The sequence below is a fragment of the Strigops habroptila genome, chromosome 13 (assembly GCF_004027225.2).
Source record: "Strigops habroptila isolate Jane chromosome 13, bStrHab1.2.pri, whole genome shotgun sequence".
Classification (NCBI taxonomy): domain Eukaryota; kingdom Metazoa; phylum Chordata; class Aves; order Psittaciformes; family Psittacidae; genus Strigops; species Strigops habroptila.
The window spans coordinates 10,902,491-10,928,909 of record NC_044289.2 but is presented as its reverse complement, the minus strand read 5'-3'; the positions used below and the strand labels follow the sequence as shown (position 1 = coordinate 10,928,909).

The following is a 26,419-nucleotide window of genomic DNA, read 5'->3' as shown; positions in this document are numbered from 1 at the left end:
CAGGGCAGGGTGCCTGTGGAGTGTGACACAGATGGGTTTGACTGTGGGCAGGGAAAGTGGCATGAGAGATGGCCTGAAAAGGGATATTCACTCCCCCTGGTTGGACATATGTAATGTTCATGGCTTGTTTTCTAGCAGTGCTGTGAAAAGGGGCTTTTCAGTTCTGCTCCTGGGTGCTATAAAATCCATGGGCCTCTGTTATAGTTTCACCCTGACCTCCTCCATCTCCAGACCTTCTCCTCTGCTGGTTTTTGCATGGGCTGCTTTCTGCAGAGGCGCTGGGAGCTGGCAGCACAACCAGCAGTAAATACAGAAAGTGTGGCCCTGATTCAAGTGCTGTCTGAAAAGTATCAAATTTATATGCATATAACAAAAAGCCGGCATTTTCCATTCTTGCAAAACCTCATAGTTGGTTTTGAGCAGATCTTAACCTTGGAAGACATTTTTTCCTCTTAACGCATTTCATGTCTAAGGTTCAAAGATCACCTTCCTGCCTCCCTCAGACCTAAGCCTTTCTCTTTTAACTACTATGCCCAGCAGACCCCAGGCCATGAGCTGGGAGAGGTTTCATGCTGTGGGTTGCATGTGCTGGGCTCTCCCAACGTGGCTGGTATTTGTCTCCTGCATGGCAGCCAGGGCCAAGTTTTCCCCGTGTTGAGCTCCCAGGACTGCCAGCCACGTGGATAGAAAATAAATTCAGAGATACTTAAGGCAGTTAGCTGTTATTGTTATGGCTGAGCCCTTTCCTCCAGGCTGGGCTTTGTCACGGTGTTACTAAACCCTCAGCGTGGCTTGGTGAAGGGCTTTGAGCATCAGTGCTTTCCCGTTGCGCCCCAGAGGTGTGTGGCACAGCCAGGGAGAATGTACCTAAAGCACCGTGCAGTGCCTCCATGATCCAGATGTTCATCAGTTGGCTGCAGTTGTAATAAATAATCTCAGTGATGGAAGGACCCAGCACAGGGCATCAGCATCACTGGCCAGGGAAGAGCAGCACTGTCCTGGGACACCGGCAGGGCCCACACATGGTGTGCTGGAGGTGCCAGATTTGAAGCTGCAGCTGTGTTGATCTTATTCCCCCCAAATCAAACACTTCTGGATGACTTTGCAAGCAGGGAGACAGGAGCAGAGGTCAGACATGTCCTGCAGAACAAGAGAGACAGGCAATGCTGCCATGCAGTTCACATCCCCAGGGCAGTGGGTGATCCCAAAGGTGTGCCACTCAGCTTGCTGTCACAGCTCTGCATGTGGAGCTTGGGAGCTGCCCCGTGGCCTCCTTGGCCTCACACCCCTCTGTGCCCAAGTGGGTTCATTGTAGAGTGCTGTTAGCCTTGGGGCTGTGGGGGCTCACAATGATGTCTCAGCTCTCCACACCCACAGCATCCTCACGGCAGCCTCTGAAACCCAGATTGGGGTCTTTCTGCCCTCTCCACCTCTACCTGCAACAATCGCAGTACTCAAACCCCACAGAGCAGCCACATAGCATCCAGCAGTTTCTCTGGAGGAAAGAAAATCTCCAGCAGGAGAACAGCATAACTGGGAGCTGCTTTGTCACCTCCAGCACCCCCAGTCTGGTCCCTTGCATTGACCCCCGATGCTGGGGGAGAGCTGAGCATGCAGGCGCCATCTGCACCCATTTTTTAACACATCGGCATGGGTCCAGCTCTGGAGGGACTCATGGAAGGAGCAGACCTCAGATCCTGTCCACTTCCAGACTATTTTTTTGGGAGCCACCTTTAGGAAAGCATCCACCTTCTTGCTAGGAGCTGCCTGCTGCTCCCCCAGCTGGGGCCAGCAGGCTGATTACGTCTGGCTGGGAAGTGGCCAGGATAGCCCCTGCCTGCATCAGCGAGCAACTGAAAGGGGGGATTTTATCTTAGTATGGTGAATCTCACCCTCCAAGAGCAGCAGGACAAAGCCAGGGGTTGGAGCACATCCTGCTGGGGCGAAGAGCTGGATCCTCACTTTGCAAGCTTCTTCCCAGGGCCGGCGCCGGGCAGACTGTGTGCCCCAGAATGTGCCCAGCCTGCAATGATCCCCAGGCATAGAAAGCACAGAAACAACCCCCTTGGCCCCTGCCAGATATTATAGTGGAATTAATCATGCTGATTACATGCTACCAAAAAAGGAGGTGCTTTCTCTTTTCAGAGCTGCCTCAGACCTCCTCCTTGCGAGCAGCAGCTTAAAATTGCTGTTTTCTGCCTCATCGTGTCTTGTCTCTGGGATTTTCAGGATTGTAATAATTTTGGATAAAAAGACCAGGAATGACAGCAATCCCAGGCAGCTCAGCCTGCAGAGAAAGTGGGGAGATAATGTGTGAGTGTGGGCAGGGAGGTGAATCATGGCTCCAGCAGAGTGGGATGTTATCCCAGGGAGAGACAGGCTGAGCCACAGCAGCTCCGCACCCTCTTCTTTATCACAGGGCCCTGAACAGTGTTTTCGGCTCCCTGTCGAGTCACACTGTTGCCTGTATCAGTTGGGATTCATGCCCTACATTTAGTTCTTTCCCTGCAGCTAGTCAAAATGGTGTGTGTATGTATGTGTGCATATATATCTCTTCTATCTTGTAAGGGTCTCAGAACAACATTTCTATGGCCACCTCATTGCACCTGCTGCGTATTCAGGCTAAAGCTAGTCTTGCTTGCATGCTGCATCTCAGTTTAATGGGAAAGAACTAATCCTGATTCTATGACTGGCAGTCCAAAATTCCTCTGGAGCATTTTCACTGGAGGGATAAGTGCATCTTTCCTCATTTTTTGTCCTAAAACATGACCAAATACCAACTTGAGTCTGAAAAGGCTCATCAGACACCCTAAGACCACATTAAAGGTTGTAATTCGTAGTCAATTGGTGTTTCAGCACTGCTAACTGCTGTCTAACTGTCCACATAAGAATATGTAGTTTTGCATCTGCAACCAGTGTATTCTCCGTTATGAGCATCAAGGGAGATGCGAGGAGCCTCAGCAAACATGATAGGGAGAGTGTGGGGAAAGCAGCTCTCCGTAAGCCCCGGGTGGAACAAAGCAGATGAATCTACAGTGCTTCACCCTCCCATATTTTTAAGGTACGATTTTGCTGTTTGAAGTCAGCTCCTTCCCAGACTGCGAGCAGCTGGGCTGTAAAGCTAGCCCTGCTTTTAGTGCAAAGATCACAGGGCCCTAAGCTCAAGGCATGCAAGGAATATGACAGCCGGCCAGCGAAATAACTCTGATAGCCCTATAGCCCTATGGAGCAAGAGAGGTGCTGGGAAGGAGCGGAGAGGATCTGGGGAGCCAAGCTGAGAGGGAGGCAATAGCTCTGTCTTTCTTAGCACTTATGCGAGCAGCCCCCCAGGCTGCAGCGAGTAAAAGAGCCCCTTGGGCAATGTGTGTTCTTTGCTGAAGAGCTACAGGAGAGATATTTGGGCTAAAATGTGTCTGGCGTGCAGGGCAGTGGCAGAGGTGCAGCAGCTCAGCGCTGGTGACAGCACAGTGGTGTTCAGCTATCCCATTACTGTCGTCCTATGCTCCAAAGATGCCTGTGGTGATGCCTTAGACACTTCTCTGAGCTAGGTTTTCAGTGTTTCACATTGGCAAACCCCTTTTGCAGCACCTGCTGCCTTGCTGCAACTCGTAAACATGCTCATGTTTGCAAATATACCTGCCCTTGTTCCTTTGCACGGCTACATGCAACCTTCACATCTTAGCCTTAAGCATCTGTGCCCCTCACTTGTTGAAAATCTGGGATTTTCTCCTTGAGTGTAGGGGTTTTGGGTCAAGCGAACAACCACTGAGTGCTGTTACGCCTCAGGTGGGCTGATTCTGTTGCTAGAGTCCACTGCTCATGCTGGAACAATCTTGGCTTGGATGATGCTCACTGTTGTGCCCTCTTCTCTCCACAGGACGGCTCATGCCAAAGCCAAGGCTGAAGGGTCTGAGCAGGCAGCTCAGGCAGCTAACAACGAATCGGGCATAGCCAGAATGATGGCCAGGGAGCTCTCCCCGGACTTCTACCAGCCAGGTAGGACCAGAGGCATCTTAAAAGAGGGATTTTGCAATTTGTTTGGGGCATCTGTTCAAATGCTTCACCTGCTTTATAACTCCACAAGTTTCCCTCCCATTTATCCTAAATCCTCTTTCACCCAAGTTCAGCCAGCTCCCTGCCCTGGATCATTTGCTGTCCTCCTTACACTGCTGTGCTACCTGCTGGAATATGCTACCATAGCCTGGAGGAAAAGCCCACAATCCCTCAACTTCCCCTCATGTTCCTCCATGCACTGAAGCGCTCCCAGCACTAGGCAGGGCAGGCAGGGAGCTCGGTACTAGCAGCGCTCCTGCAGATACATCCCTCGTGGCTTTTTCTTGGAATAGCTTTGCACATTGACTCATAAGCCCACACCCTGTGGGGCCGCACACTGCACCAGGGTATGATCAGACTTGGCTAATTAGGGGCTGTAATATCCTATAAGGAAGTTGCTAATGCAAACTACTACTTCCCTGATTCCCTATTTATTTATTAGTATCGCTACTGATTATTAGGCTGGGAAAACACTTGGGAGGTTCCTTCTGTGAGACCAAGCACAGAGGATTAGTAAATAGGAAGTGTAATATTAGAAGCAGTATTGTGAATGCCATTACCTTTCCCTGGACCAAGTTAGCGAGAGAAAGCTTTCCTTTCCAGAGAGGGAAGGCAATAACAGAGCACAAAACAAGGATCCAAGAGCCTACATTTTTATCATGTCTTTCTTATTACCCACCTTTGTTTCCTGGAACAAATGTCCTGTGGCTGCTGAAGCAGGATCACAGTGGCAAAACTGGGGGTAGAAGCCAAAGGTTGACTCCTGCTCAGCAAAACCTGCACAGCTCCTGTTCTGATATTGGTGCCTCCGGGTCTCCAGTACCACACACTAGCACAGGGCACACAGTGGGAAAGGGGAATGGCTCACACTGGCGCTTGGCCAAGGAGGGTCATGCTGACAGATTTGCCTAAATTCCCTGTGTTCCCACCTTGCTCTGCACCTACTAGCTGGGGAAATGCCATGCTGGAGCACTGCCCATTCCTCCCTTCCACCCAGCAAGGCCCATCGGAGCTGGATTTGAGAGGGGAAACACCACAGTGCCCAGGCATGGGTGTGAGCCAGCATGTGGCACTTCATTTAACAATAGCTAAACGTGGCTTGATCCTGACATAAGCCCCCCAGCTGCCATTCACAGCTCCACATTCACCCTTTGCACACTGGGGTATTTATAGCACAGAGGCAAAGGAAACTGGAATTCCTGATGGGAGATTTTGACATCTAGCTAGATTATTTTTTCCACCCATGGCAATTGAATGAGACAATTGAAAAGGTCTTTGCAAAATGCCTGAAGCAGCCTGGCCTCTGCTCCTCGGGTGCTGAATTCTCTTGCCACTTTTATGTAGGGCTTTTATGTAGGGCTTTGCTTGGGTCCCGGCCTCTCTCAATGGCTTTGTTAGGTGCTGATGCATGTTTTTATTCTATGATTCTTTTAAATCCCTAAATTCCCTAAGTGCACAACAAGAGGAAATGTCTCTTTTATATAGCTGCACTGTTCAGGAACAGACTAAAGTCCACCCTTGGATTTTGCTAGGGCTCAGAACCGCTGGTCACACAGCCAGGAGAGCCTGGCAGGGTTTGGCAGCTGCCTTTCACCCTGCTGTCCTGGCAGATAGACCCCGATATGTCTGGCAAGAGCAATCTTTCTCAGCAAGCCGCATATCTCTGATGAGTATTGAGCCCTGGGTTTCATTTAGGATATCAACCCTAATAGCTTAGAGGAGAGGGATACAAGCCAAACTCCTTGCTGAAATGTCATGCTGGGAGGTGAAGGTGGGGAGGTGAAGAGGATCTGAACTATGCGGTGTCCTCCAGGCAGTTGGATTTTTTTGTGTGTGAATTATTCAGGAGGAGAAGAAAGCAGCAGGAGAGAGCAAGGAGCCTAGAGCTGCAGGCAGCCTATTTTGAGGAGTCCGAACAACTGCTGAAATGGCTTCCAAATAATCCACTTGCAGCCAGAAATAAATGGCCCTGAATGGGTCGCCTGCTGATTGACAGGAGCACGCAGGCAGGGCAGAGCAGCTAAAATCAGTGCCCTTTTCTCCCCAGTGCAGAGGCATTGCCTGCATGGGTAGGAAGTATTAGCATGCAAATCACACCACTGATTTATTAGAGGGAAAGGAGCACCAATCCAAATTTCCCAACCAGGCTTAAACGTGCATCAGTCCTTGGGATGGAGGATATGAAGGGAGGGACTGCAAGGCAGCTGGGGACAGTGCGACTCCAGCGTCTGTGCAAGCCCTGTATATCTGCACTCCTTTGCTGAGTCACTTGGATTCAGCAGAATGAGGCCAAAACCACTTTCAAAAGCAGGTGCTTTGCTTTCAAACCAGCTGTGTTGTGACCTCCCGCTGCCCGTAAGGAGCATGCTCCTCTTGTTCTCACTTGTTATGAGCATCACGGTGATGTGCAGGGACCCCTGTCCCAGCGTGGGTCCCAGCATGCAGAGCACTGTGCAGGGTTGTTATTCTAAAAGATATTCCCAGTTGTTCAGTGGTGGATTTTGCTCAGCCAGCCACCCAGCACGATGGATATCTTTGGTGTCAGGCTCTGGCTGACTTCCCCAGCCCCTAGCTGGGCTGCAATTTGCTATGCAGACATGGCCTAGGGTTAACAAGAAGATTCAATGATAAGTGAGTAATTGAAGTGAGGGCAATGTTGCTAAGAGCTGACAAAACAGCATGGGAGAGGAGGCCAGGACAAAAGCCAAAGCCCTGAGTCACCTTGTGTGGTGGTGTTGGGTAAATCTGCTGCTGTTGCAGCGCTCGGTGCAGAGAGGAGGGCTGTGAAACTGCCAGCCCTGCTCCATGCATGAGAAACATGTTTTTCCCATCATAAGAGATGACAGATAAATCATTTGGGGATAGCTGCCTTTCCCAAGGAGACTGGGCATCCCCTATATCAGTTGTGAAGTTGCCATGCTGTTAGACACCAAAGAAGCCCGATAGAAGAGTTTCCCAGCCATTAAAAATAAACAAAACAAAAGATTGGATGGGAGCTGGATCCTCTTTAACCCCACGATAACCCATCCATGTGGCCACGACAAGCTGGATTGCAGATTTTCACTGTTCCTTTACCCTCACCTGGAGCTCCCTGCCTGCTCCTTCAGCTCTTCCCAGGTGGACAGCACATGGTGGGGCTCAGAGCCTCCACCTGCTCCTGGACGAAACCCTTCCTGGAAGCATGCTCTGGTTTGGGAGCACCTCGTCTCCCAGCCTGGACCCTCTCATGGTCATCCCCAAACCCATTGATGGTGGTGGTTTTCTACAGCTACCTGAAAGGAGGATGGGGAGAGAAGGTGGCTGATCTCTTCTCCCAAGTAACAACTGATACGACAAAAGGAAACAGCCTCAAGCTGCACCAGGGAAGGTTTAGATTGGATATTAGGAACAATTTCTTAACTGAGAGGGTGCTCAGGCATTGGAACAGGCTGCCCAGGCCAGTGGTGGAGTCACTGTCCCTGGAAGTGTTCAGAAACCATGTAGATGGGTGACATGGGTTAGTGGTGGCCTTGGCAGTGCTGGGTAACAGTTGGACTTGATGATCTTAAAGGTCTTTCCCAACCCAGTTGATTCTATGACCCTATGATTCCCTGGTGGCAGGGAGCTGCAGCACTCTGCTGTCCCCGCATCCCGCGGGGCAACTCCTCACACCAACCCCTCTCTCCGCAGGCCCTGAGTACCAGAAGCGGAAGCTGCTGCAGGAGATCATGGAGAACGCGGAGCACGCCATCAACATGGAAGAGGAGGCTCCTCGGCCCGAGGGGGCGCCGCCGCCCCCCACACCCCCCGAGAGCCCCCAGCTCCACGAGCAGGACGAGGCCCGCGGCCGCCCCAGCCCCGCCGCCACCCCCCCGGAGGCCAAGCGGGTCAAGGCGGCTCCGCGCCAGGACGGTGCCCTCCGTCCGGGCAGCTGGGCCGAGCCCGCGGGGCGCTTGGGCGGCGGGAGCCCTGCACCCCCTGATGGCGAGGGCCGGCCGGGGTCCCGGGGCTGGGCGCGCCCGGCCGAGCAGATGGAGATCGAGCCGCTGCAGAGGATGGCGCGGGAACCCGACGTGGAGCACTTCAAGGGCTACCACAGCTACGCCGTCCGGACCTCCCCTGCCACGGACTATGAGGAGGAGCCGCTCATCGAGCCGGAGTCGCCCTCCACGGAGCCCCAGGGGGACGCCCAGCACCGAGGGGGCACCCCTGTGCCACCGCAGGAGCGGGAGGAGAAGCCGGCGGCCAAGGCGGAGGTCAAGCTGGAGCCACCGCTGCCCAAGGAGCCGAAGCAGCGCCCCAGCCCCGAGCGCAAGGCCGCGGGTCAGGCTGAGCCCACCGCCAACAAGAAGACTGAGGCCAAGGGGCCGCGGCGGATAGAGCCCAAGGCAGGGGCCAAGGGGGGTCCTGGCCCTGTAGCGGCAGTGGCGGCAGCGCAGGAGGTGGAGGAGAGCGAAGAGGTGAGGTTGAGCAGCCCGGAGGCACTGCTGGGAGCCGGCTTTGCCGGGGGTTGGGGTTTATTTTGTCCCAGGAGGTCTGAAAGATGCAGAGCCCATGGCCTGGGGGCTGCAGTGAGCCCCGAGCCATGCCCAGAAGCTCTTCTTGGGATCCCAAGGGCTGCTGGAGGGATTTGGTTTCCCCTCTCCTGCTGCCTTCCCAGCCCACCTTGCCCTGGATGCTGGGGATGGCATTCATAACCCTGTTACTTTAACTTCTTCCCTGCACCAGGGCACGTGAGCTTTAGTCACATCTATATCTGAAAATTTGAGGAAAACAGGCATCTTCTAATTAATTTTTTACAATTTTCTGTTGTTCTTTTCCCACCTCTTTGCCAGCCAATATGGATCTGGAAAGTTGGGAAGAAAACTGTAGGACAGGGAAGAAAAAGCTGAGTGGATTTTCTTTTTTACCCGTTACTTTTATGTTTTTGCAGTAGGGGCATCTCATGAGTTGAACTGTGGTATTGAATCAACGGCTGATTAAAATAGAGTCACTGAAATTCAGTTTTGCTGTTAGCAAATTCAGCTGCAAAACCAGACATTTTATTAGCCTGCTTCTTCCCACCTTGCAGCCTTTTGGATGTGAATGGTTCTTATGCCACTTCAAGAAGAGCACAGCTTGGAAATATTTTGGTCTGAAATCAGAGCAGTCTCATCTGGATGCATTTGCTCATCTTAAAAATGGCAACTTTACAAACATGGGCAATGCGGCTGGAGAATAGAGTTGGGAGGAGTGGCTTGATATGGGCTTAGCAGTTCATGCACTTGTTTGGGGTCTCCTTTAATGTGATTTAGTCTCCTCAGAAGGAGTTTGCAGGGGAGAAATAGGAATAGGGATTGATAGATATCCAACTAGTTTGAAATTCAGGCTGGTTGTTAAGTGCCATATTTTTGTGCATCTGTCTCCCTGCCTTGAGCTGTGGGGTATAATACTCTGCTTTGGGTTTTTCCTTCAGGGACCTAACACAATCGTGATCTGCATGGTCATCTTACTCAACATTGGTCTGGCCATCCTGTTTGTACATTTCTTGACATGATGTGCCCCTCGAACAAGGTAAGAAGAGCAGTGAGCTTTTAATCGTCAATTTATAGACATAACTGTGGGTGTTGTAGGTTGACTAGCTTTACTGACAACTCAAATCACTCCCTGATGGATGTCGTGGTGATGAAAATGCATGGGCATTTATTCAGCAGATGCGATTACCTGCATTGGGATTCTCAGTTACTCTTTATCTGTTCCAAGATTTGTGGAGTAATTTCAGTGGATAATTCTCAAGTCTTTTCATAAAATGATTTCCTCAAAGTTAAAAAATGGAACTGTGTTGATCTGGTACAATCCCACAGATTAGTTTTGCCTTCCCAGTTGCATGGGCATGGTTCATGGAGTGAAACTTCTATGAATGTTAAATGCTCTGCTGGGCACTGCTTTCTGTCGTGTTATTAGTCCCTACTCAGCCTACAGAGGTGAAAGCCTTGCAGACAGATGTGATTACATGTTAATTGCATGGTTTGCTCCCCCCTGACTCTCCTGTTCATCTGTGTCTGGGACAGGCGTTGCTGCTGATGGAGACCACGGACCTTGACGGGGATTAAATCTCAGCCGCCTGGAAACACCTAAGAGGAGGACTTTGAGATCCCAAGGTTGCACTGCAAACTTCAACCTTAAATGAAAGCACCTGAAGATCAGTTCAGTCTCCCTGTTCCCAGGCTGTGGCTGGCCTCTGCAATCTACCAAGGAAAAGCCAGGGTTTCTGCAATTCAGCCTCCTTCTCTTCTTTGTATAAAATAGCAGTTGCCTTAAGTTATTCTCACCAAAGCCATCAACTGTCCTGTTGTGCCAGTGATGAGGGATTTATCTGTAGCTGTAGGAGAACGAGCGAGAAGGTCTTATGTGTGCACACTGATGTGTTTTGTAATTCCCTTGGTTGACTCAGAGATTTCCCAAAGAATATCATCCATGGCTTGGAGATGAAGCAATACACAGCAACCAAAATGACTCATCGGAGCCGCGCCATGGCTAAGGGTGGACATCACCCTTCATGCTTGGAAGTCATCCAAAGGGATGAACAAAAGTCTTTCCTTTCCCCGTTGCCTGGAGTCGTTTCCCACATATGGAGGACTGAGAGAGGGGGAGCAAGTTGAAATTGGGCTTGTTAATGTGTAACCAGAGTCCTGCCCATGCCTGTCAATGTGCCATGGAGGGGGGCTGCGAGATGGGGTGTGAGGGACTGGCTGATGCAAGGCTGTTTGTGCATGTGGAAGGTGCTGCGGGTGGACACTGTGCCCGTGTCAAGACTAGTCACCATCTGAGTTCTCTCCTGCCACCAGCAATGCTCTGTACAGAAATGTCTTGCAGTGGGAGAGTTCCCGCTGTAAAGGGAAAGGAAATTGGTGTGCTGAATTTGTCCCTTTGCCCCTTTTATTCTATGAAAATGGTGTGAGTTACAATGAAAAGGAGGTACTTACTGAAAAATACCTCTGTACACCCGCAGGTTCCTCCCCTGGATGCGCTGGGCTGCAGGGGGGCTCCTGAGCTCTCTCACTGTGACAGAGTGAACAGACCTCCCAGCCAGAGGATGCAGTGTGGCTGTTGTGGGAATGGTTATGTTATTCCTGAAAGAAAAAAAGGTGCAGAGACCCGAGTGACTCCAGTGTATTTGGGTGTTAGGCTCAAAAATACGCAGCAGCCAGACTTTCAGCAGTGGTAGAACACAGTGGGGCAATTCTAGCTGTTGTTTTGTGTGCAAGGCTTAGAGGCCTGGGTGGCTTGCACCAATTCTTCCCAAAGCTGCTACAGAGGCTGACCTTTGGAAGGAGATGTTCCCACTGTGACCTGCTCTGATCCTTACCAGTGCAAGCGTAGAAAGTCAGCACAGCTGAAGTTATAGTTTAGTGTGAGGCTAAGTGCTTGGACATGTTTGTTTCTTCTTTTAAGAGCATTATGTATTTTCTATCCCTTTTTAAGATAATTGGAAATGTTATTTATAGTTGGTTGTGCACCTCTGTGTATCCTGAAGTCCCACAGCATAGGACTGGGCAGGAAAACCTAAGGGACTGGAAAGAATGAGGAAATGGTGGTTAAGGAAAAAAAAACATATATCCAGTCTGCTCCAAAGGTCAGTCTGAAAGGATTTCTGAGAAAGAGTGGCAGACACACAGGGGTTTACACTGACTGGAGACACAGGGCAAAACCTGCCTAATTTATCTGCTCTAATTATGGCATAAGATAATGAGAATAATTGAGTACTTTTCTTTGTGAACCAAGTTTATTTTTTAACCTTACTGAGCTCAGGAATGTTGTCACAGTAGCAAATATGTGGTGTTAACTGTGGAAGAAGTGAATGTGATCCCTTTCTAAAAGCCATGTGGCTGTACCAGTCCTGAGAAAGCTGTGCAGCATCATCTACACTTCCACAGAGCATAGTTTAGTAACAATTTGCTTTTTTTCTTTCCTTAAGTATAAATGTATTGCAAACCCCAGGCTCTGCTGCCTTTGATGTTTTATCTCCGTTTGCTGGCATTCACTTGCCAGCTCTGCGGTTTCAATATACCAACTGATTTTATTAGCCACCAAGACAATTTCCATTGAGAGACCTGAGGGGCTTTTATTTATCACTAAGCACAAAAATGCATCTTTCTCAACAGTGCTAAGGTAATTCCCCCCTCCTCCCATCCCAATTTTTTATGCATGTGGTATGCACTCAGTAATGTGCTTTCCTCCTAGTAACCTTCTGAGAAAAGTAGGTAGAGTTGCTTTTATGTGACGTATAAATATATCCATATTGTGCTGAGATATGGATATATATACATACATACATATAGCCCCTTAGGGATTTTGTTTTCGTAGATGCAAAATAACAGATTTACCTCAAACTGCATGCTTTCAAAACTGACTAGGATATTGTGTTATACTTTTCAGGTCTTACAAAGATGCAGATACGTTTCACTCTTCACACAAAAATACCTTCGTCACAGGTTTTGCAAGCTGTTTACTACAATCTGTGTACTACTGTCCGGAGTTTTCTGTCGGTTGTTCTGCTGGATTATGTGCAATAATAAACAGTTATCTGCTCACTGTATCCATGTGGATCTTTGCAGGAGCATCTCCAGGTTGACATAGTCACTCCAGTCTTAAAGGATTGTTCATCAACTTGTGGTTTGGAATTTCATAGGTGGCATCTGGATGGTTTTTAGCTTTTTCCCAATATCTGTTTCAAAACCTTGAATTTTTTGTTGATGGGGGGATACTTTGCAAAGATAATTGTTTTCCCTTATTGCTTTCTAGAAGTTTGGTGCCATTTGTTTGAGGACACCTCCAGCTCTCTCAGCAAGCTGTGTGTGCTACCATCGCACTGGCCTCCACCTGAGGTTGCATGGGGCCAGCAGGAAAGGCAGCTCGCTGGCCTGAATCCCACCCGGGCAATGCAGACAGCCGCTGACAGGTCCCTTCGCTGCCTCCAAACTCCAGGGCTGCTGCCAAGTTTCCTGCAAGCTGTGTGTCACTGCCTGCTCCTTCAGAGCTGTGGTCCTCCTGGGTTTGGTGAAAAGTGGTTCTCCTCTGCCCATGGCCCATCTTCTCGCTCAGCCTCTTGAAACAGCCAAAGTGAGAGGAAAGGCAGGCATGAGGGACAGGGAAATGGTAGCCTGGGGAAGAGTGATTTATGGAGGAGGATGGGAGAGCAGAGCGCAGCGCCAGCCAGGGGCAGCAGGGCCCGGGGGCCTGAGGAATCCAGAGTAGCCGAAACCTTCAATCCCTTTTCTATTTCTGGAGTGTCTCACATGAGCAAAGCTGGGCTGCGTGGAGAGGCTGGTGGGACACAGGCTCAGCCTCCATGGGCAGCAGGACCTCTGGGTAAATCCAGAGAAGCTGAGGGGTCATGTGGTGGAAGATTTTGTGCTTTGGTAAAGGCTTGGGGAGCTGAGTTTAGTGAAATCATGGCCGTACTCTCCTCTTGGCTGGTTTTGCTTCTGGTATGGGAGGAACCAGCAGCATTTCATTCATCCAGTCGCTGGGAGGAGGCTGGGGGCAGGGGGTAACTGGAGCCTTATGCACCTCTTAAATCACAGGCTGATGAATGGAGCAGATCTTTGGCCCTTGTGTGGCAGAGGCAGCAGGGAGGGTGGTGGCTCTGCTGCTAAAGCAATGACGTATTGCTTAAAAAATACTGACAAAGGCCCCTTCCCCAGGGTAGAGGGAACAGTGCTGGGTCTCTGCTTCGGGAGCTGCTGGTCTCGGGGGTAATGTCCCCTACACTGCCCCAGCCAAGCGTCACCGGGTGCGGGCAGGGAGGTGTCCGACATGTGAGAACCGGGATAAAGGCACTGGCCTGATCCTGTGTCTGAAGGGCAGCAGCCTTAGCCTCAGCAGCCTTAGCAGTGGGAGGGAAGGTGCAATCTGAGCCCCGGTGTCCTTTGAGAGTGACCTGCCCAGGAGTGCTGGGGATGGCCATGCTGCCCTCCACCGGTCTTGTGGGACATCGGGGCTCTCGGGAGCATCCCCCTCTCTTGGCCTTTGTTTCTGCATGAGAGGAAGGGCCAGAGCTGGGGTGAAGGTGGTCTCAGCAGCGAGCTGGTGCTGGGAAGCACTGAGGGGTTATTGTGCTCCAGCCAGAAATGGGGCTGGTGCTGCATCACCACCTTCGCTCCGGCAGCTGTCCTGGAGGAAGCCAAAGTGAGTCTGGGAGCATTAACGCATCCGGGAACAGCCACTGTTCGCAACTCTAGGGAACCAACTTCCCATGCCTGGCCCCAGCTTAGCCTCCAGCCCCAGCTCTGAAAGCTTTCCCATCCCACCCAGCTAAGCCAAGGGCATGCCATGCCCTGCTCAGGGCTATCAGCAAGGGGCCCCATGGTGGCCACCCTCTTCTCTCTTCTTCTACCAGAAACACTGGCACTGCATGGCTGGAAATAGTTGCTTTTAGTTTATTTCCTCTATGCAGCCACCCATACTGTGCAGCACAGGCAGGATCAGCCAGCACGGGAATACAGTGGGGCCTCACTAACAACCTCAAAATCACATTAGCACCGGGACCACCCCAGGACCTTCTCCTTGGGAAAGCTCTTAAAGGCAGGGTATAAATGCGAAGGACTGGTTAACTGCTAAACTGAGGGTATTTTAGTAAATTAGACTTTGATCCACTGTGAATCGCAGCACACTCCCTGCAGTGGATGCTGTGGTTTGGAGAGTGCTGAGGAGCACCCTCTGAGCGAGCAGGGAGAGGAGGCAGGTCCAGGGGAGCACTGCAGAAACACGAATTGCAAAATGAACAAGTAACTGCTGAGTGAGTACATTGACACCGCTGGAGGACTCTGCCCAAGGCTTTATTAGCTGCCCCTTCATTGGGGCCTGCTTGAACTAATTAGTTCAAAGCAGCAGCCAGGGGCCAGACCAGATTGGAAAGGGGCTGAATCTAATTCATTCCCTAATGTGTGGTTCACCCTCTCTTGTGGCTCCAAAAAATGTAAGCAGTAGCTCAGCATCCTCTTCGGTGACCCAAATGTTACTAATTTAAAGGTGCCACTATTTTAATCTTGGTAATGTGTTCTTTACAGGATCGTACCGCAGAGCGGAAGCCAAGCTATAATAGCCTGCTCTGGTTGCAGGGAGGTGCTGGGTGCCCTCCTGGTCTTTTTGTCCCTTTTTTAGGGAACTGCTGGTGTCTTGTGGGTTACTCCATAACGTGGCCCTGGGGCAGGCTGGGTCCTGGGATCCTGGCCAGGATCAAAGGGGAGAGAGGGTCTCCCAAAGAGCCATCAGCATGGCCGTACTCTCCTCTGGCACAGGCTGGTGTAGAAGCCCAATTTCCCTCCTGAAAGTGCCTTTCCACCACCCGAATCTAGAGACAAGGTAAGAAGGCAACTGACTGCGGCTTAAACTGAAGATTTTGGTAAGTTATTTAAACTTCTGTTTAAATTATTACTCCTGTCTTGCAGGAGTAAATAACCCTTGCTGGGAATCCATCTATGCACCACAAAGAGGTGATATTACTGTGTAGCCTCTATCACCAACTCATTGGGACCAGCCAGATTCAGGTAAACATGCTGGATGTGGTGTCTCCTAAAACGAAAGTCTCAGCTGAATGCCATGAGCTTCAGCCAACCCATGATTCTTCAGGCTCATAAACCTCACCCAGGCCACTGCCTCCTCTGTCTGCCTCTCTGCGCTGCGCACACATTCATCCCCTCTGCTCAGGGCTCTGCAGCAGGGCCAGGTCCCTCCTTTCCTGCCAGGGGACTTGTTTGCTTGTAACTGAAGAAAGCAGATGGCATTTTACCAGGTTAAAAAGCACTGGAAGGACTTGGGTTAGAAATAATGAGCTAACAGGTTAGATCAAATTGAGAGGCAGCTTCAACATGGTAAATTATTTAGGGGTAGTAGATTCTCTATTTGGTGGCATATTTATAAGCTCGCAGCCTACGCTCATGCTGTTGAGACTAAATGAATGCTGAGGGTAAAATACAGCTTCAGATGTTATGAGGAGGGTGGGGTGTTGCAGGGTACAAGGTAATCCAGACTGAAACTCAAAGGGGGTTCTTTGATTCCTTACAAGGAATAAAGGATTTTATTCAGACCCTGGCTATCCAGAGGAAGTTACAGTGTGATGAGTTCTTTCTTTTCATTCCTTTCTGCTAGTGATTTATTTCCCGACAGCATGCAGCTGCCTGTCCTCTCAACCAGCATCTCCTTAGCAAGCTGAGTGCTGACCTTCTGCCTCCACTTCCACCTAAAACTCTCTCAACTCCTCTTAACATGTCAGAATACGTGCAGGGGAAAGGAGCTGGAACTCATTCCTCATCTCCAGAGTTTAATGCTCTGGTGCATTTGCTGGAGATCTCGTGGTGCTGAGGGAATTTATCCGCCAATTACTTCTCAAAAAATAACAAAGGGTCATGCAGTACTTGGCACGTAAGGGCAGAAAGGGGAGAAGAGAACTGGGGTTTAATTGAATACTAAGTATGTTGCACAAAAATTTCAGAACTATCAATTAGCTGTTGGCCTGGGGCTGAAGTTTAATTAAGAGAATACTGCTTTTAGGATGTCTCTGTCTCTGACTGGGGGAAGAAAGCATGAAGGGGAACGGTGAAGACTGGAAATGTGATGGGAAGGTGGAAAAGATCCTGCTGGTGAGGCTTCAGGGTTGAGGTGATAGTTGGGTTTGCAGAGATCAAGGCCACCTGTCAAACTGCACATTCCATGCCTGAGAAATGCCTTAGGTCAGGATGCAGGTGAGTTTCTGAGCTTGGACAGTAAATCCTCTTCCCACGTGGCCTCAGGGCAAAGCTGGCTTTCCTGCCGCTTTCTGCACCTGCAGCCATGGGGTGAAGGGCTGGGGGACACAGGACAGCCTGTTCCCAAGGAGATGCTGCCTGCGCTTGAGGGCCCGAGAGGCACCATCCTCCATAGCTGCCAGCACCACACCACCAAGGGCCTAGCTTTGCTCTCATGATCTAATTACTGTAATAATGCAAACAGCACAGGGATGCAGAGTCCTAGCCTCAGCTCTTCCTCCTCTCCAACCTCACTGGGCTTGCGGGCTGTCTCCAATGTACTGAACCGCTAAGAATGGAGCAGGGAGGGAAAGGGGAAAGGAGAGGATGTGGCGCTGCTCCCTCTAGGTGTCTGGCTGCCAGAGCTGGCAGCGTGTGCATGTGTGCGCCCATAGGTGCCTGTGTGCTCAGGGATCTGTGCCCCAGGGAGCTGCAAGCCACAGTTGACTTTGAAGATGGAGAAAATTAATTCCTGTGCAGGCTAGATAGGGTATGGAGTGGCTTAAGGGGATTAAGCTGTTATGTTCTGAGAAGATAACTCTGATGCATTGCAAGAAGGTGTCATTAGCACAAGAAGCAAGTTTAGCTCTGGGCTATACAATAAGATGTTACTGTTAGCCTCAGCCCAGCCCAACACATCCAAAGGTAAGAGCTGAAACATCCAAACCTGGATTTTGACATGTTCAGAGGACCAGCAGCTGCCCCAGGACTCACCTTCCTCCTCCTTCGCCTTAGCTGTGTGTTACTTCAAGGCATCCTGACCCTTACTGATCTGGTTTGTCTGCAGATACTTCTATCAATGGGTGTTCTGAGCTGCTAAGGAAAAATCTCTTCTATGGGGGGAAAAAAATCTGTACTAAAGAAAAGATCGTTACAAGCAAATTGTTCCAATTCCTAGTTTCTTTTGCTAAGTGGAATAAATTTCTCACATAGCAGCAAAATCATTTCCATATTCTTCAAGAAGCAAATCCCAAACTCCTGTAGAGAACTCCTTTAACAACAATGAAGAGAAGTTTTGTTCCTGAATTCTCAATATACAATACACAAAAGAGCACAAAAATAGTATGAATCCTTACATTTCAAACAGACACCATTTCAAATAATTGCAAAAAACCGATATTATCTTCCCTCATCCTACAGTTATTTTGGAGGCAAAGTAGATTATAGTTTAATAACTCACAATATAATCTCCATATATGCAAAGCCACCCTACACTAAAATGAAATAGGTCCTGGGCAGTTCCCCACACATCAGTATGAGGTGAGGTCTTGTTCTGATTTGCCCAGAGAAGTGATTTCGCATAGATGCAGAATGATTATTTAACATCTTTAACATTGGCTGAAACCAGGGCAACAAGTGAGGCTGAACTGGCTCTTCAAGGAATGTTTTACAGTCACTTGAGGGTTACTGGTGGCTGACACTTGTTTTATTTGGCAAGAGAAGAGCCTTAGCATTTGGCTCATGTGTAATCTTTTTCATTTTACTCCTAGTCCAGTCTTTTGAAAATCTGGGGCAAGTGTCCTTGAGTTGGTTTCTTGAATGCTGCAGGTTATGAATATCCACTTTTCTCACAAGATGATAGCAGCAATTAGAATCATTAATGTCTTATAATCAGTGTGTTACTTATCACAAAACACTTGATGCACTTTCACAAATTATTCTCAGGAAGCAAGAGACTTGTTTCTGCCACTGAAATGCAACTGTGTAGCTAGGATGGAGAAGAATGCTGCTCCACAGTACACAGCTACATCACACTGGGGCTTACAGGACAAGGCTATGGTGTCCAGCTGAAGCAACTAGAGGAATTGGGCCAGAAAAAGGTAAAATTATCCAAAAGAAGCTTAGACCACAATCTTGGAATTATCACTGTTACCTGAGGAAACACTCATTATTAGTTTGTTAATTTTTCTGTAACAAATCCGACTGGTCTGGACCTTGGGTTTATGTGCTACCAGCACTGCAATATTTCCAGAGGCATGGGGTGAGCTTCGTGACACCCAACTTCAGTTACCCGTAGTGTAGGAGTCTCCACCTGAGAAAGTCCCTTTACAGTCAATGGACAGAAATAGTCACCTCTGGGAGGCATTCATCTCCTCAGTGGGTACACTGTTGCTTAAAAGACCATGTTGAGGTGAGAGGAGCCGCTACCTAGAAGTGCCTAATTGTCCCTATTAACTCTAAAAGGACTCTAGAGGAGCAGCTCATAAGGGGTATGTGAGTTACAGGCATGTAAATTTGGGTGAAATCTCACCCTGTAAGAAAACTAGTCCAGCAGAAAGAGGTGGGTTTTTTCCTTGGATGCCATTCTCTTCCTGGATTTCCTTTCAATGCTCTGGCCCAACTCAACAAACAACTGCACTTGCACTTAACACAGAATGCTGTTGCACTGCTATATTTAACTACAAATATTTAAAGATGCTAAACATTAACCTGTGCTTCACCAAGCAAGAATAAATTAGTGGTAAGGAAAAGCAAATTAATTTGTCTCTAAGAATCTGCTTTGTTAAATGCCCCAGAGAGGTATTAAATTAAGCCTGCTGCAATGCCAAAGCAATTTCTGTTGGCACTTTCCCAACACAGTGCATACAGCTGCATAGCTCCCACTGCCCGCATTGTTTAAGGGTCCCAGGATTTATTTGGCAGGCTTGTTCTTCTTTGCAGGTGCAGGGAGAATGTTCAGATCTTCTTGTTTGGTGTTGTGATCAGAGCTATCATGGGAATGGTCCTTCATAATGCTGTAGTACACCGGGGCTGTGTATGGCATGGCATTCTCAGCACTCTTTGCTTCACACTTGCATAACTTCCTAAAGGCAGCCCTGAACTTCTGTGACATGAGGTTGTAGATGATGGGGTTGATGGCACTGTTCAGGTAGATGCACATGCGGCAGAAGAGAAGGAACCAGATGTTCAGGTATGGAGGATCCATGAAGGAGTTCACCACAACCAGTGTGCGATAAGGCATCCACAGAAGGGCAAAGAGGACCACTACGACAGCCAGCATCTTGGTCACCTTGCCAATGGGGATATACAAAAAGAGAAATAGTCAGATGATGCTAAATGTCCAGAGGAGCTTTCTCACCTGGAGAAATGGTGCAGATAGCTAATTCAGCCTACATATTACTTATATCACTCTTTAAGCTCTTTAAGTAGGCACCCAAACCATTAGGCTATTCCTCTGTGAATCCATTCTGTTCATGAAACAAACTTGCATAAATAAACCCTTTAAATTATAGGTTTTCACCTACCATGGTGATAATCATGGAAATTTCTGTACCAGAAAGCAAATCTGAAAATTGTACATAACAATAAAATAATGGGGAAATTTCCTGGTTTCGGATGGAAACTTGTCCAAAAGTGGGGATTTAAGTTTTTGGATGCCATTGGATAGATCTCAACTCCCTGCCCAGGATCTCCTGGTTTCCTACACCTGCTCTGTTGTTCCAGGGAATAAGCTCCTGGTGCAGAGCAGACTGTCTGGAGTCTTAAATTCCTACTTGTGCTGATATGGAAGTTTCTTAGCTAATTGGTGTGGGTTATTTTAATTTGCACACACTAGGAAAGTACTACATTAATGTACGAGAAGATATTGAGAATTCAGAAGTGAGCAGTAATTGCCCTCAGATCAAGTCAAGCTTGTTTAAGAATATGTGGTTTTGTACTGAAACTCCAGCTATCCTAATAATTTCAACAGCTATTTCTGGCAGGTGACACCCATCCTCCAACAAATACTTACAGAATACACACATCTCCAAGGAGGAAACTATGAGTAAACACTGATGCTGCATGCATATTAAGGCAGTGGCATTTCAAACGTCAGAGGGGGAGTTGTGCAATAACTCCAGTTCTTGGTATGGAAATAAGCACTTAGATCACATTCACAGTCTCTCAGCTTTTCTTGGAGTGCTTTTTTTTACTTCACCACAAGCCTTCCTTTAATGCTGTGAGTAGAAATCGGGGGTGGTTGGTAGTGGCAACAAAACTTCCCCTACGAGAAAGGGACTGTTATCAAGCTGAGGCCAAAATAGAAGTGTTTTTCTGCATGTTGTTTAATGGGAATGTGAGGGCACTTCCCAGAATACGATCTTGCAGTGATACAGTGAGTGCTGAGGCTTTTGCTAAGACTGCAGCATGTTTGCTGTGGTCTGCACTGCAAGACCTGGGAACAGAGAGCTCCTGATCCCAGGTCAGCAAAATCTGCTCCTTCCTGGGCTTCAACAACATATGCCACATGAGCAGCGCTTATGGAAGGGACCTGTGTTCTTTGCTGTTCTAAGCATCTTCATAGCAAATAGATGTGGCAGCAATGGAGCACTCAGCCAGCCTGCTGCCTTCCACAGGCCCACTTCAAAGTTTGCAGAGAGAATTGGTTTTGCCATATTTTTGATGCATCTGAAGTTTATTTCCCAAGAATCTGAATGAAGTCTATCTGAACAAAACTGCAAAATTCAACCAACTCCTCAGGTTAAGTGATCCAATGTACCTTTTCAGTCAGAATTCCCTCTATAGTTTATTCCTCCTAGGAGATGAGGGCAGGCTCTGTGCTTTTCCATCCCATGCAGAGACTGAACATGTCCCCATCCTGCCTGGAAGGGTCCATGTTAAAGGACTGTCTTGGGGGTAAGATTGGTGGGAGTCTTTCCAACATCTCAGCAGTCCTAGGCAGCAGGGTTGCTGCAAAATATGTCCTGGGAAGGTGAACTATGACACCTCTGCATGCCCTCACTGAGTCACAGGCACTCCTCACTCAGTGGTTGTCTCAGTTCCTGAGATGCAAAGTTACTCCCCTAAGGGCTGAGAAGAATAAATCCCTGAGCTTTTATACCCTTAGCTCTGCTCTCTGGCAGGTGCCCCTTCTGGCCAGGAGGTTTCTGTTGGCTGAAATATCTCCTTTAAAGCTAATTGGTAGTGCTCATGTGCTGCCTTCTGGGACTGAAACATCTTTTGGACTGTTGTAACTTTCTGCCTTGTTTTACTATGAAGGAACCCATGATGTTTGTGAAGAGTGATGTGAACTCTGAATCCGAGTGACAACACCAGGGGGAGTGTATCCTAATAAGGCTGAAAAGTAAGTTCATTCCAGTCTCTTCTGAGACCAAAAGAAATGTCTGGAAAAGAACCAGTGATTCATCAGCTTTTTAGCTATAACTGCCCCTGCTTTTTGGCTGGTGGTTATGGAAATACCAGCTCGCACAGCTCCCACCCAAGCAAGCTCCCAACACCTCCCTCTACACCACAGAAGACCACAAAGTGCTGTCATCTAACGAGTGTTTCCTACTACACATCCTGCATCCCTGTGAGCTGCCTTTGTCCTGGGAGGGAAAAACCAGCTGGAAACAGCACCATGAAGATTTATTACCTCCATATCACTAAATGCCTTCAGTGCTCCCTGAGGATGCTGCATCCAGCCCACAAGCTGGGACAGGCAGCCTTGCCCTGAGCTTGCTGTAGGATTAAAATATGCCTTTTCAAGCTGAGCATTCATATGGACCATGTTCTGGGTGCGACTTTACAACGTTGTATGGACACAGGATGTCTCCTCTGGATAAAACCCATCCCAAACTCACTCTCATATCTCTGTCATGGGGAAGTAAACCTTCAGTGTTGTCTGCATACATGGCAGCTGTCTCCTTGCCTTTTCTCACCCTACGTCGCTGACGTAACCATAGCACACTTGAGGTGCTCTGAACTTACTTTTGGTGCTCATGTGAAAGATGAACCTAATCACCGCTGAGGAGAGTTTGGGACATTTATCCCTAACTGGAAGTAGTCCTGAATTATGGCCCCCTAAAACCAGCTGCACCCAAAAAAGCCAGAGCTTTGCTGTAGCCTCAAAGCATCCCTCAGAGAAGCACCAGCTCAGGGACAGCAATCTTTCTGACAAGTGTTTTGCAACAACCCTGTTGTACATAGTGTGTGCACACAACAGCTGTAAAGGAGCTGTGGATAGAAGCAAGACAAGGGTTTGTAGTCAGAAGGGGATTTGTTTTACTAGAACAGTTGATACTTAGCTGAAATCCACTTTTGAGCATGTAAGCCAGTGTTGTTGCTGGATGGCCAAGGGTATCTGATGTACAGACCCCTGACTACACCCTGAGTCCCTATGTCAAAGCTAAAGGGCAGCTCATCTTCCACCTTCACAGGCCAAGCCTGGGGTAACTCCTCAAGCAAACCCACTGGGAGCATCCTTCTCACTCCATACAAGAAGATCGGCATCTTGCATCCCCGCACAGCCCTTCCAACCCGTACCCTCTCGTAGCGCAGTGTCCAGCCTTTCCCCTGTCCAGGAGGCCACAGACACTCCTCCCCAGCCAGAGTCACCCCTCCTCGTCCAGGCACCATCATCCTGAGCCGCAGCATCCTTTTTTAGGAATCCCGCTCCCTCTAGTGGTCCCTCTTGGGCAGGTGAAATACGTGCTTGGAGGTGGCTTGGGTTTGAATCTGCGACCCTTTCTCCTATAGGTGATAAATACAGCAAAACTCAGACCTTGCGTTGTCCTGCTCAGGAGTTCTGAGTTTTAGAGGCACCGGTGATGGAGCCCCTGAATTGGCTGCTCTGGAAAGAGATGTACATCCACCTGCACCTTTAGGTACCGCCTTGTAGTATCTAGAGACCTCACTGCCAAACACCCTGACTGCGGCTCCCGCAGCAGCCAGCACCCCTGGGAGAGCAGGCAAATACTTTTGCAGGAGTCAGGAGTTGCTTTAAGTCTTTCTTTGCTGGAGCAAAAGGGAGAAAAAGCTGAACTGGAAAGAGTTAGAATTTTATGAAGAAATGCACGTTCTCTGGGCTGCTTGCTTCCCCTCCACAACTCTGAATCATCTCTCCTAGGGAATGGAAGTTCCTGTACAAGTCAGGCGATGAGATATACCGAGTTGGAAACATGAGGACTTTAGGACAGGCTGAAGCCTATTTCAGGCAGTCTGTAAATCACAACAGAACAGGTGTTTTCAAGAATTCAAGCCAGATTCCTAAATTCAGCCCTTTCCCTTAAATTGGGCCATGCCTCTGCCTACTCAAAGTCTGAAAACAGAATGGGATGGCCTCCTGCAGACAGCCAGGTTTAGACACTGACCTGTCCAAAAGAGATCGGGCAAGAGACAGTCTCTGTCCATGTGGACAGAGAAAGAGAAGGAACAAGGGCAGAAGGAGATGGGAGGAGAGGGAGATGGGGAGCGAACTGACAGCTGAATAGCAGAGGAGTTTTGGAGAGGCAAACATACCACTGTGACGCCAGGTGCCTTCCCCAGCTGCAGGGACTGGGGGGCTGCAGCCAAGGGATGAGCTTGTGCCAGCTCTTCCTTCCCTTTGCCCTTTTAAATCTGAGGTTGCCGGCCCAGGACTCTGCCTGGTGGGCAAGTCCCGCTGGAATAATATGACTCATCACTCCCCTCCTGGGAGAGGCAATCAATCAGCAGTTAATTAGCCAGAAAACATTCCTGCACTCCTGCTTCTCCTGAGTGATGCTGGAGCCCTGTCCTACTCCAAGCCCAGCCAAAGCAGGGGGAGCCCATCTGTGCTGCCAGACCCCAGCTGGGCTTGGGGGTGTTTCTGTGCAACAAACCAACCCTCTCCACTTCCCCCAGAAAGGGAAGCAAAATATTGGGGTACCACATCTCCTGACAGAGTGCTGCTTAAAGCACTGAGCCCTAGACAGTGCTGCCTGCAGCCCAGCGTGCCCCAGTCCAGCAGGGAGCACCTACCTGCTTGCGGGAGCTCAGGGCCCCCCTGTTGCCCCAGCAGGAGAGCTTGAGGGAGCTGCCCTGGTGCATGGAGTCCGGGCAGGAGTGCTGCAGGGTGGTGGGCAGGGCACTCATGAAGAGGATGCGGGCAATGAGGCCATAGAGGACAGTTGCCAGCCCCAATGGGATGATGTAGAAGACAGCAAAATCCAAGAAGTAAATGGGCATATAAAGGCTCCTGGAGACCCGATAGCCACAGCTGACTTGTGCCCCATCTGAGAAGGTGACCTGGGTCGTGTCCACCAGGAAGAACCACATGAGGCAATAGAGGGAGGTGAAGAGCCACAGAGAGGAGATGATGCGCTTGGCACGGGACACAGTGCACAGGAGCTGCGCTTTGATGGCGTGGCAGATCGCAATGTAACGCTCCACCGTGAAGGCAGTGATGGACCAGGCAGAGATGTTGATGCCCAAGTACTGCAAATAGGTGATGCAGAGGCAGCCGACGTAGCCATACACCCAAGAGGCCACCACTTCCGAGATGTTGGGCAGCCCGGCTGCCAGCAGCACAATGAGGTCGGCCACCGCCAGGCTCACCAGGTAGCAGTTGGTGGGGGTCACCATGTCCTTGGTGCGCAGCACCACCAGCACCACCATCACGTTGCCTGCAATGCCCACCCCGCAGATGACCAGCACCAGCAGGATGGTGACCACCTGCAGCTCCAGGGGCTGCCGGGGCATCCTGCCCAGCGTCTCATTGCCGCTGCCGCCCAGTGGGGCTCCCGGGCTGGCCGAGCCGTTCTCCATCAGCTCCCAAAGCCTTCCCCGGCGGAGCTCAGCGCACCCTGTGGCGGGGAGTGCGGATCGGGAGCCGCTGCCGCCCGCGCCCCTCCCGGTCCTCCCGCCCGCTCCGGCTCCTCCCTCCCTTTTATTCCACGATTCACCCCAAGTCTTGCAGCCGCCCGGCTCCTTGCACCCCCTTGCCTGCAGACCCCCCCGCCGGGAGGGGCAGGGAGCGGACAGGACCCTCCCAGTCCCCGGCACCCCCGGGGTTTCCAGGACCCCCCAGCCCCGGGCACTACCCGGCACCACCCAGGACCCCCCAGATCCCGGGACCCCCCATCCGCCTCCTGCCTGCAGCACCCGCCTGCATCCCTGAGCCGAAGAGGAGGAGGAAGGAGCCCAGGCAGGGAGCAGGGATAGCAGGTTGGAGACCCCGGCGGGGGAAAGCTGCAGGGGCTGAGAGCCCCCCAGCAGTGAGCAGCATGCCAGGACCCTGCACTGTGGGTGCCTTGTGTCCCCATCTGAACCACAGGCTGCACAGCTCCTCCCTGGCAAGGAGAGATGAGGATGAGGGGTCCTTCCTTCCTCATCCTCAGGAGGATGGGACCAGGGTGGTGCCACAGAGACACATAGTCATTCCTGCTTCCCTTGGGCTGGGGCAGAGGATTACCTTCCCTGGGGGACAATAAACGTGAGACAGTGACCTCCTCATGCTGCCTTCCCTGCAGCCACCCCTGTCCCAGACACACATCAGTGTCATTTCTTTGGGGAAAGGCTTACCCAGTCTGTGCTGAGAGATCCTGTATCTTACCAACAGTGAGGCTGGGATATCTAGTATCTTCCTGATGGTCAGACTGGGAGATCCAGTATCCATCCAGCGGCCAGACTGGGAGATCGAGTATCAACCTGATGATCAGCAGTAGCCAGAATTTGCTGCCAGCTCCATGCTTGCCTCTGACATCTCCACAGTCTGGGAGAAAAAGCATTTTCAAATTGAAAGAGCAATTGTGTTTGCAGAGATAGAATGCTAAGGATCCTCTAAATCCTCTAACCTGTGGAGTGGAGGAAAGGACAAGGGGAAAGCTTGCCTTTTCATTAGATTAGATTTCAGCTAGAGGCAGAGGCGTCCCATTAATCCCAGACACTGAGGCGCATAT

The 26,419-nt window shown here is 49.9% G+C and overlaps 2 protein-coding genes across 2 annotated transcripts in view; one reads left to right on the top strand and one right to left on the bottom strand.

Moving 5' to 3' along the window:
• Positions 1-12,610, top strand: part of JPH2 (junctophilin 2) — a 30,335-nt gene extending 17,725 nt beyond the window's left edge. Inside the window, exons 3-6 of the mRNA XM_030503421.1 lie at positions 3,878-3,996; positions 7,723-8,492; positions 9,488-9,585; positions 10,083-12,610. Coding sequence (XP_030359281.1) covers positions 3,878-3,996; positions 7,723-8,492; positions 9,488-9,568 — 970 coding nt within the window. The 3' untranslated portion in view covers positions 9,569-9,585; positions 10,083-12,610. The remainder of the gene's footprint in view (positions 1-3,877; positions 3,997-7,722; positions 8,493-9,487; positions 9,586-10,082) is intronic.
• A 5,195-nt stretch (positions 12,611-17,805) lies between these two features.
• Positions 17,806-25,286, bottom strand: LOC115615343 (thyrotropin-releasing hormone receptor-like). Its single transcript, XM_030503423.1, has 2 exons — positions 24,501-25,286; positions 17,806-19,809 (listed from the first exon to the last, which is right to left on the bottom strand). The coding sequence occupies exons 1-2, from the start codon at positions 25,284-25,286 to the stop codon at positions 19,432-19,434; spliced, it is 1,164 nt and encodes a 387-aa protein (XP_030359283.1). The 3' UTR covers positions 17,806-19,431.
• Positions 25,287-26,419: the final 1,133 nt, after the last annotated feature.